Raw genomic sequence first — 20,507 nt, 5'->3', positions numbered from 1 at the left:
AAAGACAAATAACCCAATTCACAAATGGGCAAAAGACTTGAACAGACACTTCACCAAAGAAGATATATAAGCAGCCAACAAACACATGAGAAATTGCTCATGATCATTAATCATTAGAGAGATGCAAATCAAAACAACAATGAGATATCATCTCACCCCAGCAATAACAGCAAAGTTCAACAGGTCAGAAAGTAACAAATGCTGGCGGGGCTGTGGAGAGATTGAAATCTTGTGCACTGCTGGTGGGATTGTAAAATGGTACAACCATTATGGCAAACGGTATGGCGCTTCCTTAAAAAACTGACAATAGAAGTACCATTTGACCCAGCAATTCCACTGCTAGGAATATATCCTAAAGAGGTGAGAGTGCACAAACAGACATATGTACACCTATGTTCATTGCAGCACAATTCACCACAGCTTAGAGATGGAAACAACCTAAATGCCCATCAAAGGATGAGTGGATAACCAAATTATGGTATATCCACACAATGGAATACTATGTCACATTAAAGAAAGAGGGATACACGAATTATCTCGCAACATGGATGAACCTGGAGGACATTAAGCTGAGTGAAATAATTCAATTGCAGAAGGACAAGTACTGTATGAGCCCATTACTGTAAAAAGACAGAGAAGGGTTTGCTTGGGAAAGGGAACTCACCTAGTAGGTTACCGGGATGGGAAGGGAAAAGGAGGGATTAATTTAGGGCTAGCTGGGGCTTACACGCTGACATGGGTAGGGGGAGGGATATACGGGAAGGATATGTGACCACCATGGTAACATTGGGAAATGAGAGCACACCAAACTGTGCACATAAAAGATAGATGACAGATGCTAAAACCAACCAATGTGTCCACAATACCACATTGCCATTAACACCAAACACTATGCTATACAGATAAACACATAAACACCTGAGATGATCAGACAGGGATCAGTGAATAGAGGTATACTCTAGACCAAGGATAGACTCGCTGAGGCTCATCTTGTACAGACACTAATGATACAAAATACCTGCAGTCCTTACAGAAACTATAGAAGACAGACACAGAGTAATCCCTCACAGACATTCAGACACTATGGGAGAGAGATCCAATAGAGCTACTACCTCAGGACCATAGTATTAGGGTACACCAGACTCTATTGGCACAACAAAATACATAAAAGCATTGCTCCACATCCTTCATTGGTGAGTAGTGACTGGGGTCTGCAGCTAATGGTCTCCTAGCATTGGAAGTGAAGAAGAACGCACATACACAAAAAAGGGCATTTAGAAGCAATCAACCCTAGGACATGATGGCCCTCAAGACCAGAAGAACCAGATGGTGCCCGGCTACCAATGTCAACCACTCAGGAAAGGATCAAATCTGGAGATCCTGGATAGAGTGAGAGGGAAAACATGGAACAAAATCCAAAAACTCAATAATGACCAGAATTACTGGTCAGATGAAATCTGGTGAGACTCCCAATACCATGGCCCTGAAATACATTCGACACCTGGAATAAAACTCACCCCCAGGGGTGATGTACACCCTGATCAATGTACACGCCACCAATCAACCCAGGTTGCCGCACCCACACACTCAATGGTGATACATCCCTTAGAGCAATAGACCATGGGACACCAAGGGACCAACATTCAAACTGAGGAAATGCAGGGCAAACAGGAGTGTATAATTATGAGGGGCACAGGGGGAGGGTTGCAGGACAGGGAGGGGAGGAGACTGGGTTAGGGTTGGACATGGCGAATGGGGAATGAAACTAAATGTACGCATGACATTGAACGTAAAACAAGCTCTTAAAATAAAAAAATAAAAAGGATTGAGAGCCAGGACAAGAACAAATATATGCACACTCATATTCACTGCCGCACCATTTACAATAGGCAAAAGATGGAAACAACCAATCAACAGAAAAATGGGTAACTAAACTATGGTACATACACACAATGGAATACTATGCAACCCTGAAGAATGTAGAATCTGAAAAACATTGCATAACGTGGATGATCTTGGAGAACATTATGCTCAGTGAAATAAGTCAATCACAGTAGGACAAATATTGTTTTAGTCCATTATTGTAAAAAGTCAAGGAAGGGTTTATATATGGAAGGAAATCTTCTTTGTTGGTTACCAGGGGTGCGAGTGGAAGGGAGGGAACACTATTAGATAGGTAGAGACAAGTATTGATTTGGGTGAAGAGAAGGGCAATGTACCAAATGTGAGTGATCAATACAGTAGCATTGAGGAAGAGGAAGACATAGAGCATGGATGAGAGGTACAGACAACCAAGATTAACCCTTTTGTACATACAGTACTACATGTCAGGCAAACATTGACATATCGGTGGACAGATGAGTGCACAGGCTGAACTATTAGGTATGTCTATCCAGAGAGGAGTGTACCCAAGACCATATATAGGGTTGGCAGGCAATGTTTCTACAAGTATATTGGTAGATTCTGTAAGAACTCCCAGGTATATGGTAGAGCTGACAAGGCGCAAGGTTGTAGTCATTTTTTGCCCATAGCCAGCTACCCAGAGGGAGCAAGTAGTTGGACCTGTGGGCTTGATACCATAGGTACAGGGAAAATCAAGCTCAACTGGCATAACATAATACCCAAAACATTGTTCCACATCCTACTTTGGTGAGTTGCAACTGGGATCTTAAAAGCTTGCAAGTGGCCATCTAGATGCAACGATGGGTATCTCCTTGTCCAGAGCAAAGAAGAATGAAGAAAACCAAAGACACATGGAAACAATCAGTCTAAGCGACTGGTACACCATGCACAGTCCTCAGCCTATACAACTATAAGACTAGAAGAACTAGATGGTGTCTGGCTACCTCTGTCAACCACTGGGAGAGGGATATCTGTAGGAGATCCTAGATACAGTGGGAGAACAATGTGGACCAAAACTCAAAATCATTTAAAAAAAGGACCAGTTTGCTGGTCTGATAGAGTCTGGTGGAACCACTGAAACTATGGCCCCGAGCTGCCCTTGGGGTCTGAATTGAATCCACTCCTATGGCTTCCAGCCAAACAGAAGACAGACATATGAGCTGAACATTTACATTAGGTAGATATACTCCTTGGAGAAATCAATCATGGGAGAATGGAAAGGCTGTTTATGCACAGGGGGACAGCTCAGGCAGGAGTGCACGGGAAGGAAGTACACAGCTCAGGCAGGAGTGCACGGGAAGGAAGTACACAGGGAAGAGGTAACTATGGGGAAGAAACAGGAGAGGAGCTGTTGCATTGTGGGAAATTGTAGTCAATGTTATGAGACAAAGTGTATGTGAGCTGCTGTATGGAAAGTGAATTTGCTCTGTAAACTTTCACCCAAATCACAATTTAAAAAAAAAAAAAAATTGAACTACAGACATGACAACTTGTTCAGTAAACTTTCATGTAAATCACAATATAAAGTGAACAAAAATATTCTCCAAACAACCACATGGTCCCCATCATCTCAACTCTCTGTCTCTGTCCACTAAATATACCCATCATCTTCTCTGTTCATTATTTCCTTTTTATGTAGTCTTATTGTATTTCTTCAAAGCATATTTTTTTTAGTCATTTTAACTTTAGTAAAAGGTCATGCCATGTGCAATCTTTGGGACCTTTAATTTTAATTAATATTACATTGTCATCCATGCATTTTTCTATAGTTTGTTTTGACCACTGTATATTATTTTTTGTGAACATATCTTGATTTATGGATCTACTCTCCAGTTGACTGGCATTTGAATTATATCCAAGACTTTTGTTTTATTTTATATTGTGAACAAATCTATAGAAAATTCTTGAACAGGTCTGATGTTACACACATGCAAGAGTTTATCCTGGGTATACTCCTTATAATAGAATTTCTGGGTCACAAGATGTATCAATTTATATATAAAAGTGAGTGCCAATCTGATTTTCCAAATGCATTGTACCACTGTGAACTCCACGGCAATCTTTAAGAGTTTCTGTAGATCCATATCATCTCTAATATTTAATATTTTTTAGAGTATTAAGGATCTCTGGTGGCATTGTGGATAAGGCCTTTGGCTGCTAACCAGAAGGTAAATGGTTCAAACCCACCAGCTGCTCCACAGAAGGAAGATGGGGCAATCTACTTCTGTGAAGATTTTCAGCCCCAATGTGGGGGGGTCACTATAAGTCAGAATCAACTCGATGGCAGTGAGTTTGGTTTGAGTTTTTTGATATTTAATTTTTTCAATAAAACTGATGTAAAATTAAAACAACAACAACAATAAAAACATGACACTGCTACAAGAACAGATAAAAGGCCAATGAATCAAAACAGGGTGCAGCGATAGATCCATGTACATTGAGAACTTAATACACAATAAAAGGGGCACAAATCATTAAGGAAATGATGGACTTTTAGTAGATGTATGGTAACACGAAATAGTTGTTGCTAGGTGCCATCTAGTCAGTTCTGACTCATAGCAAACATATTTACAACAGAATGAAACACTGTCTGGTCCTGCACCATCCTCACAATCATTGCTGTGTTTGAGCCCACTGTTGCAGCCACTGTGTCAAAACATCTTGTTGAAAGTCTTCCTCTTTTGCACTGACCCTCTACTTCACTAATCATGTTGTCTTCCTCCAGTTACTGGTCCCTCCAGATAACATGTTCAAAAGGGTGAAAATATACAACCCTGATATACACTTTTCTTGATTTGGAACCCACAGTATCCCCTTGTCCTGTTCAAACAGTTGCCTCTTGGTATGTGTACAGTTTGGCATAAGCACAATTAAGTGTTCTAGAATTCCCGTTCTTCACAATGTTATCCATAATCTGTTATGATCCACATATTTGAATGCCTTTGCATAATCATTAATAGACAGGTAAACATCTTTCTGGTAGTCTCTGCTCTCAGCCAACTTGGAATCATTATCTAATAACAAATGCAAAGTAGACTCTAATCCATGGGGTAAATTACAAACTGAAGGCCAGATGCCTGTTTTTGCAAATAGAGCTATATTGCAACAAGTCATGCCTTTTCATTTGGGAGCTCTGGTGGCATAGTGCCTAAGGCATTTGGCTGCTAACCAGAAGGCTGGCGGTTCAATTCCACCAGCCACTCCCTGGAAGGACGGTTAAGCAATCTACTTCTGTAGTGATACTGCCTCAGAAACCCAAGGAGGGGTGATGAGTCAGATCCGATTCGACGGCACTGAGTTTGGTTTGGTTTAGATGGCTGCTTCTGCCCCACAATAGCAAAGCTGAATAGTTGTGATACAGACCATGTGGCCTGCAAAGCCTAAAATATTTACTATCTGGCTCATTAAGAAAAAGATTGTTGATGGGGTCTTAAAAGCTTGCGAGGGGCCATCCAAGATGCAACATCCCGAGCAAAGAAGAATAAAGAAAATCAAAGACACATGGAAACAATTAGTCCAAAGGGCTAACAGACCATGTGAACCTCAGTCTACATGACTGTGAGACCTAACAATTAGATGGTGCCCAGCTACCACTGTCAACCACTCTGTAAAGGATCAGTGTAGGAGATTCTGGATAAAGTGAGAGAAAAATGTGGAACAAAATTCAAAATCATAAAAAAGACCAGACTTACTAGTCTGATAAAGGCTGGTGAAACCCCCAAGACTATGGCCCCTAGTCACTCATCAGGCCTGGAACTGAACTCACTCCCATAGCTTCCAGATTCGTACTCTAGATGAATTAAAGACTTAAATATAAAAGGTAAAACTATAAAGTTAACAGAAGAAGATACATAAAAATATCTTTTGAACTTAGTGTGGGTAAGAACTTCTTAAACCAAACCCTAAATTATAAACCACAAAAAAATCATTAACCTAATTACATCAGAGTTAAGGATATTTGTTCAATAAAGAATGTTCTGGATGAGGTAAATGGTAAGATAAAAGACAGAGAAGTTATTGCATAGTCCAAAACCAAGAAGAAACTGTTATCTCTAATACATAAGAAATACCTTCAATTTAGTAACAAAGAAGAATCCCAAAAGAAAAGCACAAAATTTGAACAAGCAATCTATAGAAAAGGGAACCTAAACAAATAATAGCCATAGGAAGCGATGCTCAGACTCACTAGTAAACAGAGTAATGCAAGTTAAACCAACAATAAGATGCAACTTTATACCTTTAGACTGGTTAAAATTGGACAGATATATAATGCTAAGTGATGGTAGGAATAATGGAACAGAAAAATCTCACTCACATACCATCTGCAGACATGAAATATTTTCATGCCTCATTTTTAAGTATGAATAGCAAGAAAGCGTTATAAACATTTAAGGAAAACCTTCAACATGAAAAGGATGTAAACAAAAACTTAAGAGGAGGAAAAAAGCATCAGGGAAAAAGAAATAATGCTTGAAGTATAAAAGAAGTAAAAAAAAAACTTTAATAATTTACATTCTCAGAGATAAGAGAAGATATTGCATCTACCAATAAAACTAGATTGAATGAAAAAAAAAATCAAAGAACAAGAAAAGGCTTTTAGAAATGGAAGTATTAAATTAAAACTAAAAACTCAATGGAAAGTGAAAAAAATATAGAGCCAAGGAAATAGAATACAACAAATAAGAGAAAAGATCAAAGTCTTGTAAAATCATGTCATAAAGACTAGCATCTGAATAGGTTTCTCATTAAAAGAAACAAAAACAGTAATATCAACAAAGTCAAAGGGTGAATTAACCAAAAAGAATACAGTTATTTTTAAGCATCCATAGAACATTTTATGCACTGAATCCTAAAAGCAAACATCAACAAATGTCAAAGTACTATAATCCTACAGATTATTTTCTTTGACGAGTGGGCACTCAGGATAAAAATAAGTAACAAAAAAAGATACCTAGATAAAACCCATGCATTTGGAAATTTAAAAGACACATTTATAAAAACTCGCAGGTCAATATATATGAAAACTATTTTACAACTGGATGGTGAAAATATTACATATTAAAACTTGGAGTACTACATCACCACTAACATCAAAAAAAAAAAAAAAAAACAGGCTACAGATAAATGAAAAAAATAAAACTTGGAGAATACAGCTCAAGTAATACTTCAGAAAAATTTATAAAAATGTAGGGCCTTAAATGCTCATATTAAAAAAGAAGAAATAAGAAAGTAATAGTTTGTCCAAGAAAAAGAATGGTGTACAAGGAAGAAAACAATCGTAACATCGTACTTATATCTCTGGTGTTTATTTATATATTTATGGTAGTGTGTACAATAATATTTGATGTGAGTAAAACATATAACCTATTAGGAAAACTGGAGGAATGGAAAAGGGTGTGATATATAAGAGTAAATCCTCAACTACCTTTAATGGAACACATATATAAAATGTCTAATTGGTAACCCAACAAACATTAGTACAAACAAATTATTTAGAAACAGAGAGATAAATGTAAAAAGAAACAGCTGGAAGTTTTTACAGTGGTTGCTTCTAGGGATCATGACTAGGCTGTGAAGAAGAGTAAGACAAGAAAGTACCACTTCTTATCATAAGCTTTTGAGTAATGTTTTAAATTACATACATATATCACTGTGGGGTAAGGACACATTTAAAATATTGACACAACTGTTTACAGTTTAAGGAGATATGATGACTAAATGTACTGTGGTCTCCTGGATGGGATCCTAAGACAGAAAAAGGACATTAGGGAAAAACTAAGGAAAGCTGAATAAATTATGGACTTTAGTAAATAGTGTTCTAATATTGGTGAATCAACATTGATTAGTGAATCAATATTGGTTCTCAATAATGACAAATATACCAAATTAACGTAAGATGTTAATAAGAAGTGAAACTGGGTATGGGGTATATGGGAATTCTCAGTACTTCACAATTTTTCTCTAAATACAAAACTATTCTAAAATGGATAGTTTCTCAAAAACAAAAGAAAAGAAGGATTTTTTTTTTTCTTTTTTTAAATGGAAAGCCCTCTACAGAGGGCTGCTAAAGTGACAGAAGGCTGGCGGTTCAAACCCACCAGTCACTCCTCGGAAGGAAAGTTGGGCAATCTACTTCTGTAGTGACACTGCCTCAGCAACCCAAGGAGGGGTCGCTATGAGTCAGGGCCGACTCGACGGCACATAACAACAACAACAAAGTGACTGATAATCAGACTCAGTTCACGAGGCAAGGAAAGAAGTAAAGCTACTATGGTCCTATACTAGCAGGTATAACATATATGAAATACACTTTCAAATTAAGAAAAGACCAGGAAAATATTTTCTTTTTGGAGACAAAAGCTCATATGTCAATGAAGTAAGGGGGGAAAAAAAAAAAAACAGTTTCTCTAACTCAGTTTCTCCCAATTCTGTTATTGCAGTGCCAATGGTCAAGCGTTAGACTACTAGCTGAAAGGCTGGCAGTTCAAACTCACCCAGAAATACCTTGGAAAACAGGCTTGGCAACCTGCTTCTGAAAAGTCATAGCTCTGAAACGTCTATGGAGCTGTTCTACTCTGCACACATGGGGCTGCCATGAGTCAGAATCAACTCAACAGCAACTCATACAATAAAAAAATCAAATTAAAATGAAAAATCATTCTATTCTGGAAATAAAATCTTGAAAGTAGCAAAATACAATAGATATATACCTATATCCCATCCATATCTTACTGAATACAAATATTCCACAATCGTTTGCTGAACAGAATATGCAGCTATGAGTGCTATGGTACTCAAACATGTTAAGAAAATAAATATATTTAAATGTTCTCACTGGCTAATTTTCTTAATTCAAGTGCGTGCAGGTCAAAAATAAGCCAGAAGAAATTTAAATGTTTCATTGCTAAACTGGATACAAAATTTTACTTGAAATTTTGTCAAACATATTTTTAAAGATTTTAAAAGGTAACATTTCAGTTTTATAACTCACAGGCTTATTTTATTCCTGACTGAAGTGACTTATATGTATACACATATCTTTAGAGATAAATGTAAATGGGATTGCATTTTTTGTGGTATCTTTAAATTTTTAAAATAATTTAATACATACATGCACACACAGGCACATGCGCACACACATGCACATTCATACACATACACAATTCAACTTCTACTCTCAAGTGATTCCTTCTTCCTTCCCTGTTCATAGCTCCACAATTACAATAGTGGTGTACATCAAAAACACTGGCAGTCTTCTTCATGCTTCTTTCTATGACAACACACTGAATAGTAACTAATTTGGATTTTTTTTCCCCATAATTATCACATCAACTCCTTTCCTTCCAACCACTGCCATGACTCTAGTTCAGAGTCTGACCTTAAGCTTAGTTTACAGCTAATGCTTCTTAATTCCTCTTAATTCCCCGTTTCTCCCCCTAACCTTTTTTAATCCTTTCCTAACCCCTTTCTTTCCTTCCTTTCCTCTCTCTTTTCCTCCCTCATTCATTCTTTCCTTTCTTCCATCTTTCCATCAAACCAACCAGTATTTATTATCTACTCTGTTCAAAGTACCTGGATCCTACTCTTTCAGAGTTGTCTCTTAGCTCCTTCTTTCTTATATATTCTATAATCAGCTTTAATAAAAATTTTCCTGTTGAACTGATTTTTTTTTTTTGCCAACTCCACTCAAAACCCACTTGCTTTCCATGGCCTGCAGGATTCTGATTGGCCTTCTATGACTTTCAGAATTTGGCCCTTTTCTATCTTTCCAGCTGAATTTCCAACTATCCACTACACATGTCCTATGCTTAAGCTAAACCTGACTACTCATTCAAAACCCTACCTATGGCATAATGGATGATGTACCACATGCTAAAGTTACAGGTTTAATACAGCTGCAGCAGCAACAACAAAAACCTACCACAATACAACACATAAAAAACAAAGAGTAAATGAAGAAAGAAGGAGACCACTATTCTATTGTTGTCTTATTAGTGTCATAAGAGAGACCACACCCAGAGACATGATAGCAGGGCTTTCCTCTAAAGGCAATGTCAGTCACCCTGGAAAAGGTGATCCTGTGATTGTAAAGAAGAGAGGTCTTTGAAGTGAAAAGAGTATCCTCTTATCTCTGGAGCTAAGAACAAACTGGAAAGTAAAAAGTCTTTGTTGCAGAGTCCTAAAACAGCCAGTGGCAGAAGTGAGCTGTCCCAAATACATGGGAGGTAGGCTAGAAGTGAAGAGCAATCTAAGCCTCTATCATTCACTGGCAATGACACAACCAACAGTAGCACAGAGAAACAGTCAGCTGGGAGCACAATCCCACAAAAGCAGTAACTATGGCACCCTCTAGTCCCAACAGGATGAATCTAAGTTCTGGTTTAACTAGCAGAAGAAACAAGCAGAACTATCCCTTTGAATCCAAGGCTAGAGATGGGGCTGAAGTGTAGTGTCAAGAAGAAAAGGCCAGAGAGAATGACCTTGGAAGGACATAGATGAAAACGCACATGAGCCAGCATAACAGAAAACCTGCAAATAACTAGAGAATACTAAATGGTTAATTTCCAATAAGCAATGGGAGATCTGTGTCAGCATGATTTATGCATAGACTTAAGTGCAATTTTATTTTGTAGTTAGAGGAAGATGACATCAAAGATCTATGCTGTATTTTCACTTTTTTTCTTATAACAATTATCAATGTCACATGTTTGTGCCAACCTTTCCCCTTCACTAAATAGTGAGCTCCTTTAAAACAAATTACATTCACTACAAAGACAGATTTTCCCATTGAATTGTTTTGCTCCTTACCAATCTTTATTAGTTTTTCCATTTCCCATAAAACCTTACATAATGAATCTTTACATAATAAAAGTGCAAAAGTCATGTTGTTGTTGTTGTTGTTGTTAGGTGCCGTCGAGTCGTTTCCGACTCATAGCAACCCCATGCACAGCAGAACGAAACACTGCCCGATCCCACGCCAGCTCCACGATCCCTGCTATACTTGAGCCCATCATTGTAGCCACTGTGTCAATCCATCTCGTTGAAGGCCTCCCCCTCTTTCGTCGACCCTCCACCCTACCAAGCATGACATCCTTCTCCAAGGAATGGTCCCTTCTGACAACATGACCAAAATAGATGAGACGAAGTCTGGCCATTCTCGCTTCCAAGGAGCATTTCGTATGTTCAAATAAAAGTCATATGTTCAAATAAAAACTTTAAAATAAATTTTAAAAAATCCTACGTTCAAGGGATAAATGAACTAATTGTTACCTTCAGGGAACTCTGGTGGCTCAGTGCCTAAGGTATTTGACTGCTAACCACAAGGTTGACGGTTCAAATCTGGCAGCCACTCCATGGAAGGAAGACAGGGCAATCTACTTCCATAAAGATTTACTGCCTCGGAAACCCAGTGGGGGTCGCTATGAGCCGGAATTGACTCAATGGCAAAACATTATATAATGAGTCTTTACATAATAAAAATGCAAAAGTGATATGTTCAAATAAAAGCTCTAAAATACAAAAAAAAAAAAATTATGTTCAAAGGATAAATGAACTAATCCTTACCTTCAACGTAAAGTGTGTATGATGCTGAAAAATATTCTACATGGAAGATTACATTAACGCTACATTTACAATAAGAATAAAGTTACAAAAAGCATATACATATACAAAATTATATCCTTAAAAAAGACAAAATCAACTTACTAGTAATCATTGCTCCAGTTACAGAAGCCAGAAATCCGATGCTGATGGCAATGACAGAGATCACTCGTCCCTGCCTATGCCTCTGTAGCATCACAAACATCAACACTCCTGCAGCACCATGGACAAACAGAGAGGAGAAGAGAGCCCAGAGAAAGATCCAGTACCACATCTCTGAAAGGAAAAGAAAAAACATTAATAATTCTGTTGAAATACATCTCAGATAATTCAATTTCGCAAATAATGAGCATCCGTAATTTGAGGGAAGATAAAATGAGATAGGTGGGTATAAAAATGCATATCACAGTACCTCACAGATAGTAGTACTAAATAAATTTTAGTAATTACTATCATCCCTAATGCTTGATGGGAAAATAATTCACTCTATCACTTCAGAAGGTTAACGTTACACTCTATTTTCCATTAAATGTCCTCATTATTTAGCTATCCACTAACAATTTGTCTAATAAACCCCTGATATAATATTTGCAAACCTGTTAGGAAAATAAATTATATAAATTAATTAACTGCTGTTTGATGTGTAATTTTCTGTTTTCCACACTAAGTATCAGGGACCAAAACACAACAATCCCCCCCCCCCAAAACAAAAACCTTAACATAAATCATTGCAGAAATCAGTTAATTTTCTTTTATAATTTTAAGAATTTCAAACAATTTTCCTCAACTTTTTAGACTAAAGAGTTAGTTGGCTTTTTTTATTTCTTTACCTCTGATCACTTTACTAGTCCTTACGCAGAAATTTTTAATTAACTTTTCACTAATTTGTCTACTGGCAGTTGATGTACACACCTTTTATTTTGTTTCTCTAGCATTTATTCCCTTTCCTCCTGGATACTCTATCACCTCCCAATCAATCTATATCATTCCTGTAGATACTGCTTTGCCCTCTCATTGATTGTGCTCCCTGGTCATATTTGTGGTAAAATACAACAGGGCAGGTAAATAATCAAGTTAGGTCAATGGTTCCCCTCCCCTAGGAATTTTGGAGTTGACAGCAACTGAGTCTTTTCAGTCTTTAGGTAGCCAAGCTGAAAGGCTCAGCATTCATGTGTAAATAAATTTGTGTGTGATAAATCATTTTATCATTAAATGATGAAAGCCACAATACAGGAAAAAAGAAAAGCAAATCCATTAGACAAAGATAAGAGTCATCCAAGTTCCTGATTCCAGTGATTTCTAAGGCCCTGCTGTGTTACTATCCTTGGATTCAAAACATCCTAATTTCCTTGTGTGATGTAATGAGCTCTTTCATGTGGCCTTTTGCCACGGTTCTTTGGAAAAACAGCTGGGGAGACTTTCTCCCTGTCTGAAGACTTATTAAGTCTTATTTTTGCCCTAGTTCTTTGGAGAAGCAACTTGGGGATCTTCCAGGTTGCTTTTTATCCCAGAGGGTCCTTACTTTTGCCCAAAGGAGGAGCCTGTTTCTGCCTGCTGAACATGTTGCTTTTCTACAGGACTGAGTTGGCTGACATTGCAGACTTAAGAACTGGTTGAACTATGATCTGTTGAGAATATGCTTGTAACTGATGAGGTCTAGGGCATATAAATGGCTGAAATGGAGAGATTTAGGAAGCTTCTTGGTTGACAGGAACCAGGAGGAAAATGAAAATGTGTCCTTTGGAACATGGAGGCCCCACCCAAGCCTGGTTAAAAAAAAAAAAAAAAAAGGCTGCAACTGAGAAAACTGCCAGCTAAGAACTAGGTCAGTAAGCTGAAAAACCTGCAGTTGTGAGATGCTAGCTAAGACCTGGTCTGGCAGAGAAGCAGAGCTATGAGGGAGCAGAGTGGTCCTGAAGTTGCTATACCGTCTATGAGCTTGGACAGTCAGCAGCAAAGGCGATGGCATGGAAGCCTGATGGCAGAGAGGCCTGACAGGAAAGAGCAGCTCAGAGAGCTAATCAGGCTGCTACACTGGCTATAAGCTTGGCCAGTTAGCAGTCAGGAAGCTGATGGCAGGGAGGCTTGATAGCAGAAAGGTCTGACAGGGAACAGTATGATAGCAGAGATCAGCTAAGAGAGCTGAGCAGACTGCTACACTGGCTATAAGTTGGGCCAGTTAGCAGTGGACAGGACAATGGCAAGAAGGCCTATGGTGGAAAAACGTAAAACTAGAAAGCAACCAAAAGAGCTATCCAGATTGAAAGCCGTTCTGCACTGAAGTGAAGGATGTGCCCTCTACTTTGGGGGAGGCTTCCAGACCTTGCCTGTGTGCTTCCCGATGCTGATCGCAAGTTGTTCCTCTTATTTTCAAATGGATCCAGATCCCAAGTTGCAGCCTGTTATTTTCCTAATAAACCACATAACTGTGGGTATGGTTTGTGAACTCTGTGAGGCCACTGCAATAAATTATTGAACTCTACCTAGAAGTAGAGGAGCTCTGGTGGTGTAGTACCTAAGGCATTTGACTGCTAACCAGAAGGGTGGTGGTTCAAGCCCACCAGCCACTCCTTGGAAGGAAGATTGGGCAATCTACTTCAGTAGTAATACTGCCTTGGAAACCCAAGGAAGGGTCACTATGAGTTGGATCCAACTCAACGGTACTAAGTTTGGTTCCAGATGTACAGAGTGCTGTGGGAAGAACAGCTGTGTCAGAAATAACAGAGACATGGGAAGGCAGAGGTATACTTGACCTCTGCCTCATAGGAATCAGCGTAGTGCTGATCCTGATTGTGGCAGTTAAGGTTATGTGTCAATTTGGCTGGGCCTGGTTTTGAGTGGCCAGGCAGCTGGATGTAGTTATTATTCCCCATGATGAGACTGGCAATCAACTCCATGGTGGAATCTACTGTGAGCAGCTGACTAGCTGCCTTGTAGGGATGTGGTCTGCTTCTAGTATGTAAGGAGAAACTTGGAGAAAAGTCTCTAGTTTTTTGGCACGCTTGGACCCTGCATATAACCAAGTCTTCATTTAGCAGCCTGCCATGCTGCCTGCTGATCTTAGGATTGTTTCTGGACTTCAAGTAGTGGCCTGTCATGTTGCTTGATAATCTTGGGACTGTGACATTTTACTTGTTAACCTTGGGTTTGTCAGCCACAGCAGCCAGCAGTTGCCTGAGTTAAGACATGCCTCCAGCTCCAGTAGGCTGGGAGCAAAAGGCAGAGCTGAAGCCTAAGGTCAAGGGGCTTTCACCCAGCCTCTAAAGCTGGTACTTTGAACTTGGACTTCTAGCCTCATAAACTGTAAGAGAATAAATCCCGGTTTGCTAACGTCATCCACTTGTGGTATTTCTGTTATAACACCACCAGAGTTACTTATAATTCAAAGAGTTAACTTCAAAAAGTTTAGATGTCACCTTGAGAATGATCCTTCTATGCATTCTATAATGCAAAGAATCTCATCTGCTATTTCTACTCAATACTCTCTAACCCAAACCCAAACCCACTGCCATCAAGTTAATTCCAACTCATAATGATGACAGAGTAGAACTGCCCCACTGGGTTTCTAAGTCTACAAATCTTTACAGAAGCAGACTGCCATGTCTTTCTCTTGTGGAACAACTGGTGGGTTCAAACTGTAGACCTTCTGGTTAGCAGCCAAGTGTTTTAACCACTATTCCACCATGGCTTCTTCTTTACTCTTTGTTGTTGTTGTTGTTATGTGCCATCAAGTCAGACCCAACTCACAGCGACCCCTCCTTGGGTTTCCGAGGCAATATCACTACAGAAGTAGATTGCCCAACCTTCCTTCTGAGGAGTGGCTGGAGTTTTGAACCGCCAGCCTTCTGGTTAGTAGTGAAGTGCCTTAGGCACTATGCTACCAGAGCTCCTAATTACTCTTTATTTATAATTATTTTATATATATTTATAATTATTAATAATTATTACTAAGTAGGGAGCTCTGGTAGCATAGTGGCTAAGACACTTGCCTGCTAACCAGAAGGCTGGTGGTTCAAACCCACCAGCCACTCCTCGGAAGGAAGGTTGGGCAATCCTACTTCCATAGTGATACTGCCTCGGAAACCCAAGAAGGGGTCACTATGAGTCGGGGCCGACTCGACAGCACATAACAACAACAACATAATTAATTATACTCTTTATTTATAATTATTATTTATAATTACTCTTTAGCAAGTGTAAATGAAAGTCAACAAAGTAGTCATAAAATAAACAGAACAAAAAATGGATGAATTAAAATGTTTATCCAAGCATTATTAAAGCATGGCAATAAATTTAAATGATAATTATTTTAAACTGAGACCATAAAAGATTAAGTATTTAAAAACAAAACAAAAAAAGAAAGAGGGTATGGTTATAAAAGAACAACTTGTGAGGGATCCTTGTGGTGACAGACCTGTTCTTCATTTTGACTGCAGTTGTGAATATACATATACAAATGATAAACTGTGTTGAACTAACAAAAACCCAAACCCACTGCCATCTAGTCAATTCTGACTCACAGCAACCCCCACTGGGTTTCCAAGGAGATAAATCTTTATGGAAGTAGACTGCCCCATCTTCCTTCCTCAGAGTGGCTGGTGGTTTAAACCTCCAACCTTCTGGTTAGCAATCAAACACCTTAGGCACTATGACACCAGAGCTCCTTAGTACATACACAAATACACACACAAATAACTGTAAGTAACATTGGTGAAATTTGAATAAGGTTGGTAAATTCTACCATTATTGATATCCTGATTATGATATACTGTAGTTTTGCAAGAGGATAAATAAAATAAAGGGTACACAGGAGACTGTATGGTTTCTTACAACTGCATGTAAAGCTACAATTATCGCAAAATTACAGTTAATTAAAAAAAAAAACATAAGGGAGATATACATAGAGATTTAAAAAATTACCTTCGTTCTAATAAATTCTGAAGTTCTGATAAATTAACACATAGAATGGACTTAGATAATTTGAAATCATTTCTAAAGCTAGACATCTGATATATTTTTAGTATGTGTTAAAGTACCAAGTAGGCTTTCCAATGGCAAAAGATGTAGATGCTGGTAATTAAGGAAAAACAGACAGATAAAGCTTGCCTTTTAGAAATTTTTCTGCTTTCAGCTTTCAGGAAAACAGTGTTTTCACAAGGTCACTCCCAAGCAAATGGCTTCAACTTATAATAAATGCATTTAAGATTTAAAAAAGCTTAACTTGCTCAAAAGATATTTGTATTTCAAAAGGTATAATTTTCCAACATGAACTTAATGTAAGTAAGGATATAAGGGGGTAATATCATAAGAAAGGAGCTTTGGTGGTGCAAACAGTTTGCACTAGACTATTAACTGGAAGTTTGCAGATTCAAATCTACCCAGTGATACCACAGAAGAAAGACCTAGCAATCTACATCTGTAAGTTTGCACCCACCAAAAACCCTATGGGAGCTCTGGTAGCATAGCGGCTAAGGCACTTGACTGCTAACCAGAAGGCTGGCGGTTCAAACCCACCAGCCACTCCTCGGAAGGAAGGTTGGGCAATCTACTTCCACAGTGATACTGCCTCGAAAACCCAAGGAGGGGTCGCTATGAGTCAGGTCTGACTCGACGGCAAATAACAACAACAATAACAAAAACCCCATGGAATGTAGTTCACTGCTGAAAAACACGGGTCACCATGAGATGGAATCAACTCAACAGCAATGAGGTTTTTATTCTTGGTTTTATTTATTTATTTTAAATGTTATACAAGGGTGATATTTTCAATCAATGGAACTATTTTCACATTTGACTACGATACAAGGCTCTATAAGAAACATACTCTGTAGTAACACAAGTCTACAATATAGCTTCTATGCCATTCTACTTCTGAGAGCTTATCAGAACTATCCCCTAAAAGTACATTTCTTTGTTGTCATTGTAATGTAAGTACAGTGAATAATTTCTTGACTATTTTTAACACTGTAAACAAAGGACTATTTAACATTATAAAACATAATGTTGTTTGCTTACTGAATATATATTTACCTCAATAATAAATTCAGTTAATAATAAGGAAAATCGTATTTTAAAGTTCCATGTTTCATAAACCCCCAAAGACTCATATAATTAAAACAGACTTTCAAATGGTCCTCTAATGACCAGTCCTTACTTCTAGAATTTTCAAAGGAACAAGGACAGTACCGGATTAGACTGAACATGAACAAACTACCTAAAACTCAAACTTGCTTTTACTCTTCTTTAAAAAAAAAACAAACTGTTTTCATGGGGATTAAAATTTAGTTCTGATAAGAACATTTATAATTAGTTTAGTATATGTGTTATTACTATTATTTTAAATCTCCTAATAGATCAGAGAACAGGGCCTTTGAACAAAGATCTTGATCCACTCTGGACAAGGGAGTCTGTCTACCATACCACTCACTGCTGGCAAACAAAAGAAACCTATAGGACTAGTTTATGTAAAAAGAAGTACAGAATCCTAGAAGCAGAGCAAGAACAGAGGCAGCAGAAGCTACTGAGAGGATTTGTTGTTGGTGTTGTTTGCTGTCGAGTAATATCACAGGCTTTTCTTTCTTACTCTGTCAAAGTGGTACAGCTAAAGCAAGTACTCTGGAGGTCCACCGTTTTCTCTTTCCATCCTCACCTCACATAATAGTAAAGGGAAGAAGAGGAAGACTTTGCTAGTACTAAACAAAATACAAAACCAATAATACAAATTGATAAAATACAAGACAACAGAAACCAAACTTTGCCATGCATAAATCACTATGATTCACTAAAAGAGGGCTGTCCCTGCCTTGGCTTGTCTCATAATGCCCTTTCATTACTTTTGCCATTCAAAGTTGCTCATAATCTGCATTTTAAACTAATTCTGCCTTTCTTGTTGCTGTCATCTCCTTTTTGGTTGGAGAAGAGGCAAGAGAATTGTGATCTTTTTCTCAGTCTCTAAACAATACTAGAAATAGCTTTGTTCCCAATTTGCATCTTTCATCTGCCCTAGTTGCCAATCAACTCAAAAATCATCTTAAGTGCTTTTGTTTTCAATCCTTAAACAAAACTATTTATAAGAAATTAATTTCTCTTTATGTCTAGGAAATACTAATTGGACAGAAAAAATAAATCCACAAAAGGACATACGATATGATCCTGTTTTTAAAAAGTATGTTGACATACGTATAGAAAATATATACACGAACAGAAGACTTAACAATGGCTATCTCTTAGGGGTAAGATAGGAGAAACGGTGATACTAATTTTATGTTCTTTGCTGTTTATTTTTAACAACCAGCCTGAAATACTTTGAAAAATTTCTACTGTGAATACTGTATAGTGTTTTAAAACTAGTTTTTCATTCTACTCTTAAACATATCAAAAGGGATGTTTTACTAGGTCGATGATTCCCAATCCTGACTGATCATAAAAATTACATTTAGAGCAACTGAAACAATCTCTAGAAGTGGGGCCTAAATAACTGTACTTTCATCAAATCTCCCAAATAATCATGGTATGTCATAATGATGTAATCACTACTCTAGGCCAAAATTATATAAAAAGCATTCATTCAAAAAAATCCCAAAGTGATAAAAACAATGAAATCTACCTCATTAAATACTAAATAGAATTTTTTTTTCTTTTTATTGTAATTTGGGTGAAAATTCACAGAGCAAATACACTTTACATACAGCAGTTCACATACACTGTCTTATGACATTGACCACAATTCACCACAATGCAACATCACCCTTCCAACTTCCTCCCAACAGCCACCTCCTCCCTGTGTCCATCACTCCATGCACTCCTACCCCCTGAGCTGTCTCCCTGTGCGTAAGCAGCCCTTCTTTCTCTCATGCTTGTTCTCTCCAAGGAGTGTACCCATCTCAGGTAAGTAAGTGTTCAACTCATATGTCTATCAGTTGGCTGGAAGCCACAGGTATGCATTCAATTCCAGACCTGAAGGGCAGCTAGGGGCCATAGCCTCAGTGGTTCTACCAGGCTCCCTCGGGCCAGCAAACCTGTTTCCCACTTTTTTTTTTTTTTAAATGAAATTGAGTTTTGCTCCACATTGTTCTACCTGTCTATCCAGGATCTCCTACAAAGATCTTCTTCGAAGGGGTTGACACTGGTAGCCAGGCACCATCTAGTTATACTAGTCTCATAGTCGCATAGGCTGCAGATCAGATGGTGTACCAGTCGCTAGGACTAACTGTTTCCATGAATTTTTGGTTTTCTTCATTCTTCTTGGCTCTGGACGTGGAGAGACTCATCGTCGCATCTAGATGGCAGCTTGCAAGCTTTTAAGATCCCAGTTGCTACTCGCCACAGTAGGAGGTGGAACGTTTTGTGTAGTAAGTTATGCCAACTGAGCTTGATGTACTCTGTGACTATGGTCCCAAGCCCACAGGTTCAACTACTTAGTTCCTCTGGGTAGCTGGCTATAACCAAGCAGTGACTACAACCTTGCCCCTTGTCAGCCCCATTATACACCTGGGACTTCAGATCATACACATAAAGTTATTGGACCACTGTCTGCCAACCATACACATGTTCTTGGGTGCACTCTCTACTTCACATACATACCTAATATTTCAGCCTGTCCACCTATCTATCTACCCATATACCCGTGTTTGCCTTCAATGACCAGGCCGTACTATATGCGCAAAAGGGTTCATCTTTGTTGTCTGTACTTCCCACGTACCTCTCTCTGTCTTTCTCTTTCTCAATGCCACTATATTGATCACTCACATTTGATACATTGCCCTTCTGTTCACCCAAATCAATACTTATCTCTACCTATCTAACAGTGTTTCCTACCCTCCCCTCCTACCCCTGGTAACCAACCAAGAAAATGACCTTCCAGAGATAAGCATCTTCTTGACTATTACAATAATGGACTAATACAGTATTTGTCCTTTTGTGATTGACTTATTTCACTCAGCATAATGTCCTCCATGTTATGCAGTGTTTTGCAGATTCTACATTATTCTTTAGGGTTGCATAGT

General features: G+C 38.3%; 1 protein-coding gene across 1 annotated transcript in view; it reads right to left on the bottom strand.

The window, feature by feature from the left end:
• The window catches only part of TMEM170B (transmembrane protein 170B), an 80,503-nt gene that overhangs the window by 26,749 nt on the left and 33,247 nt on the right, over positions 1 to 20,507 (bottom strand). Inside the window, exon 2 of the mRNA XM_007951781.1 lies at positions 11,608 to 11,778. Coding sequence (XP_007949972.1) covers positions 11,608 to 11,778 — 171 coding nt within the window. The remainder of the gene's footprint in view (positions 1 to 11,607; positions 11,779 to 20,507) is intronic.

Source organism: Orycteropus afer, unplaced genomic scaffold, assembly GCF_000298275.1.
Source record: "Orycteropus afer afer isolate SDZICR_OR568_19922 unplaced genomic scaffold, OryAfe1.0 scaffold00012, whole genome shotgun sequence".
Taxonomy (NCBI): Eukaryota; Metazoa; Chordata; class Mammalia; order Tubulidentata; family Orycteropodidae; genus Orycteropus; species Orycteropus afer.
This window is presented reverse-complemented; position numbering and strand designations above follow the sequence as displayed.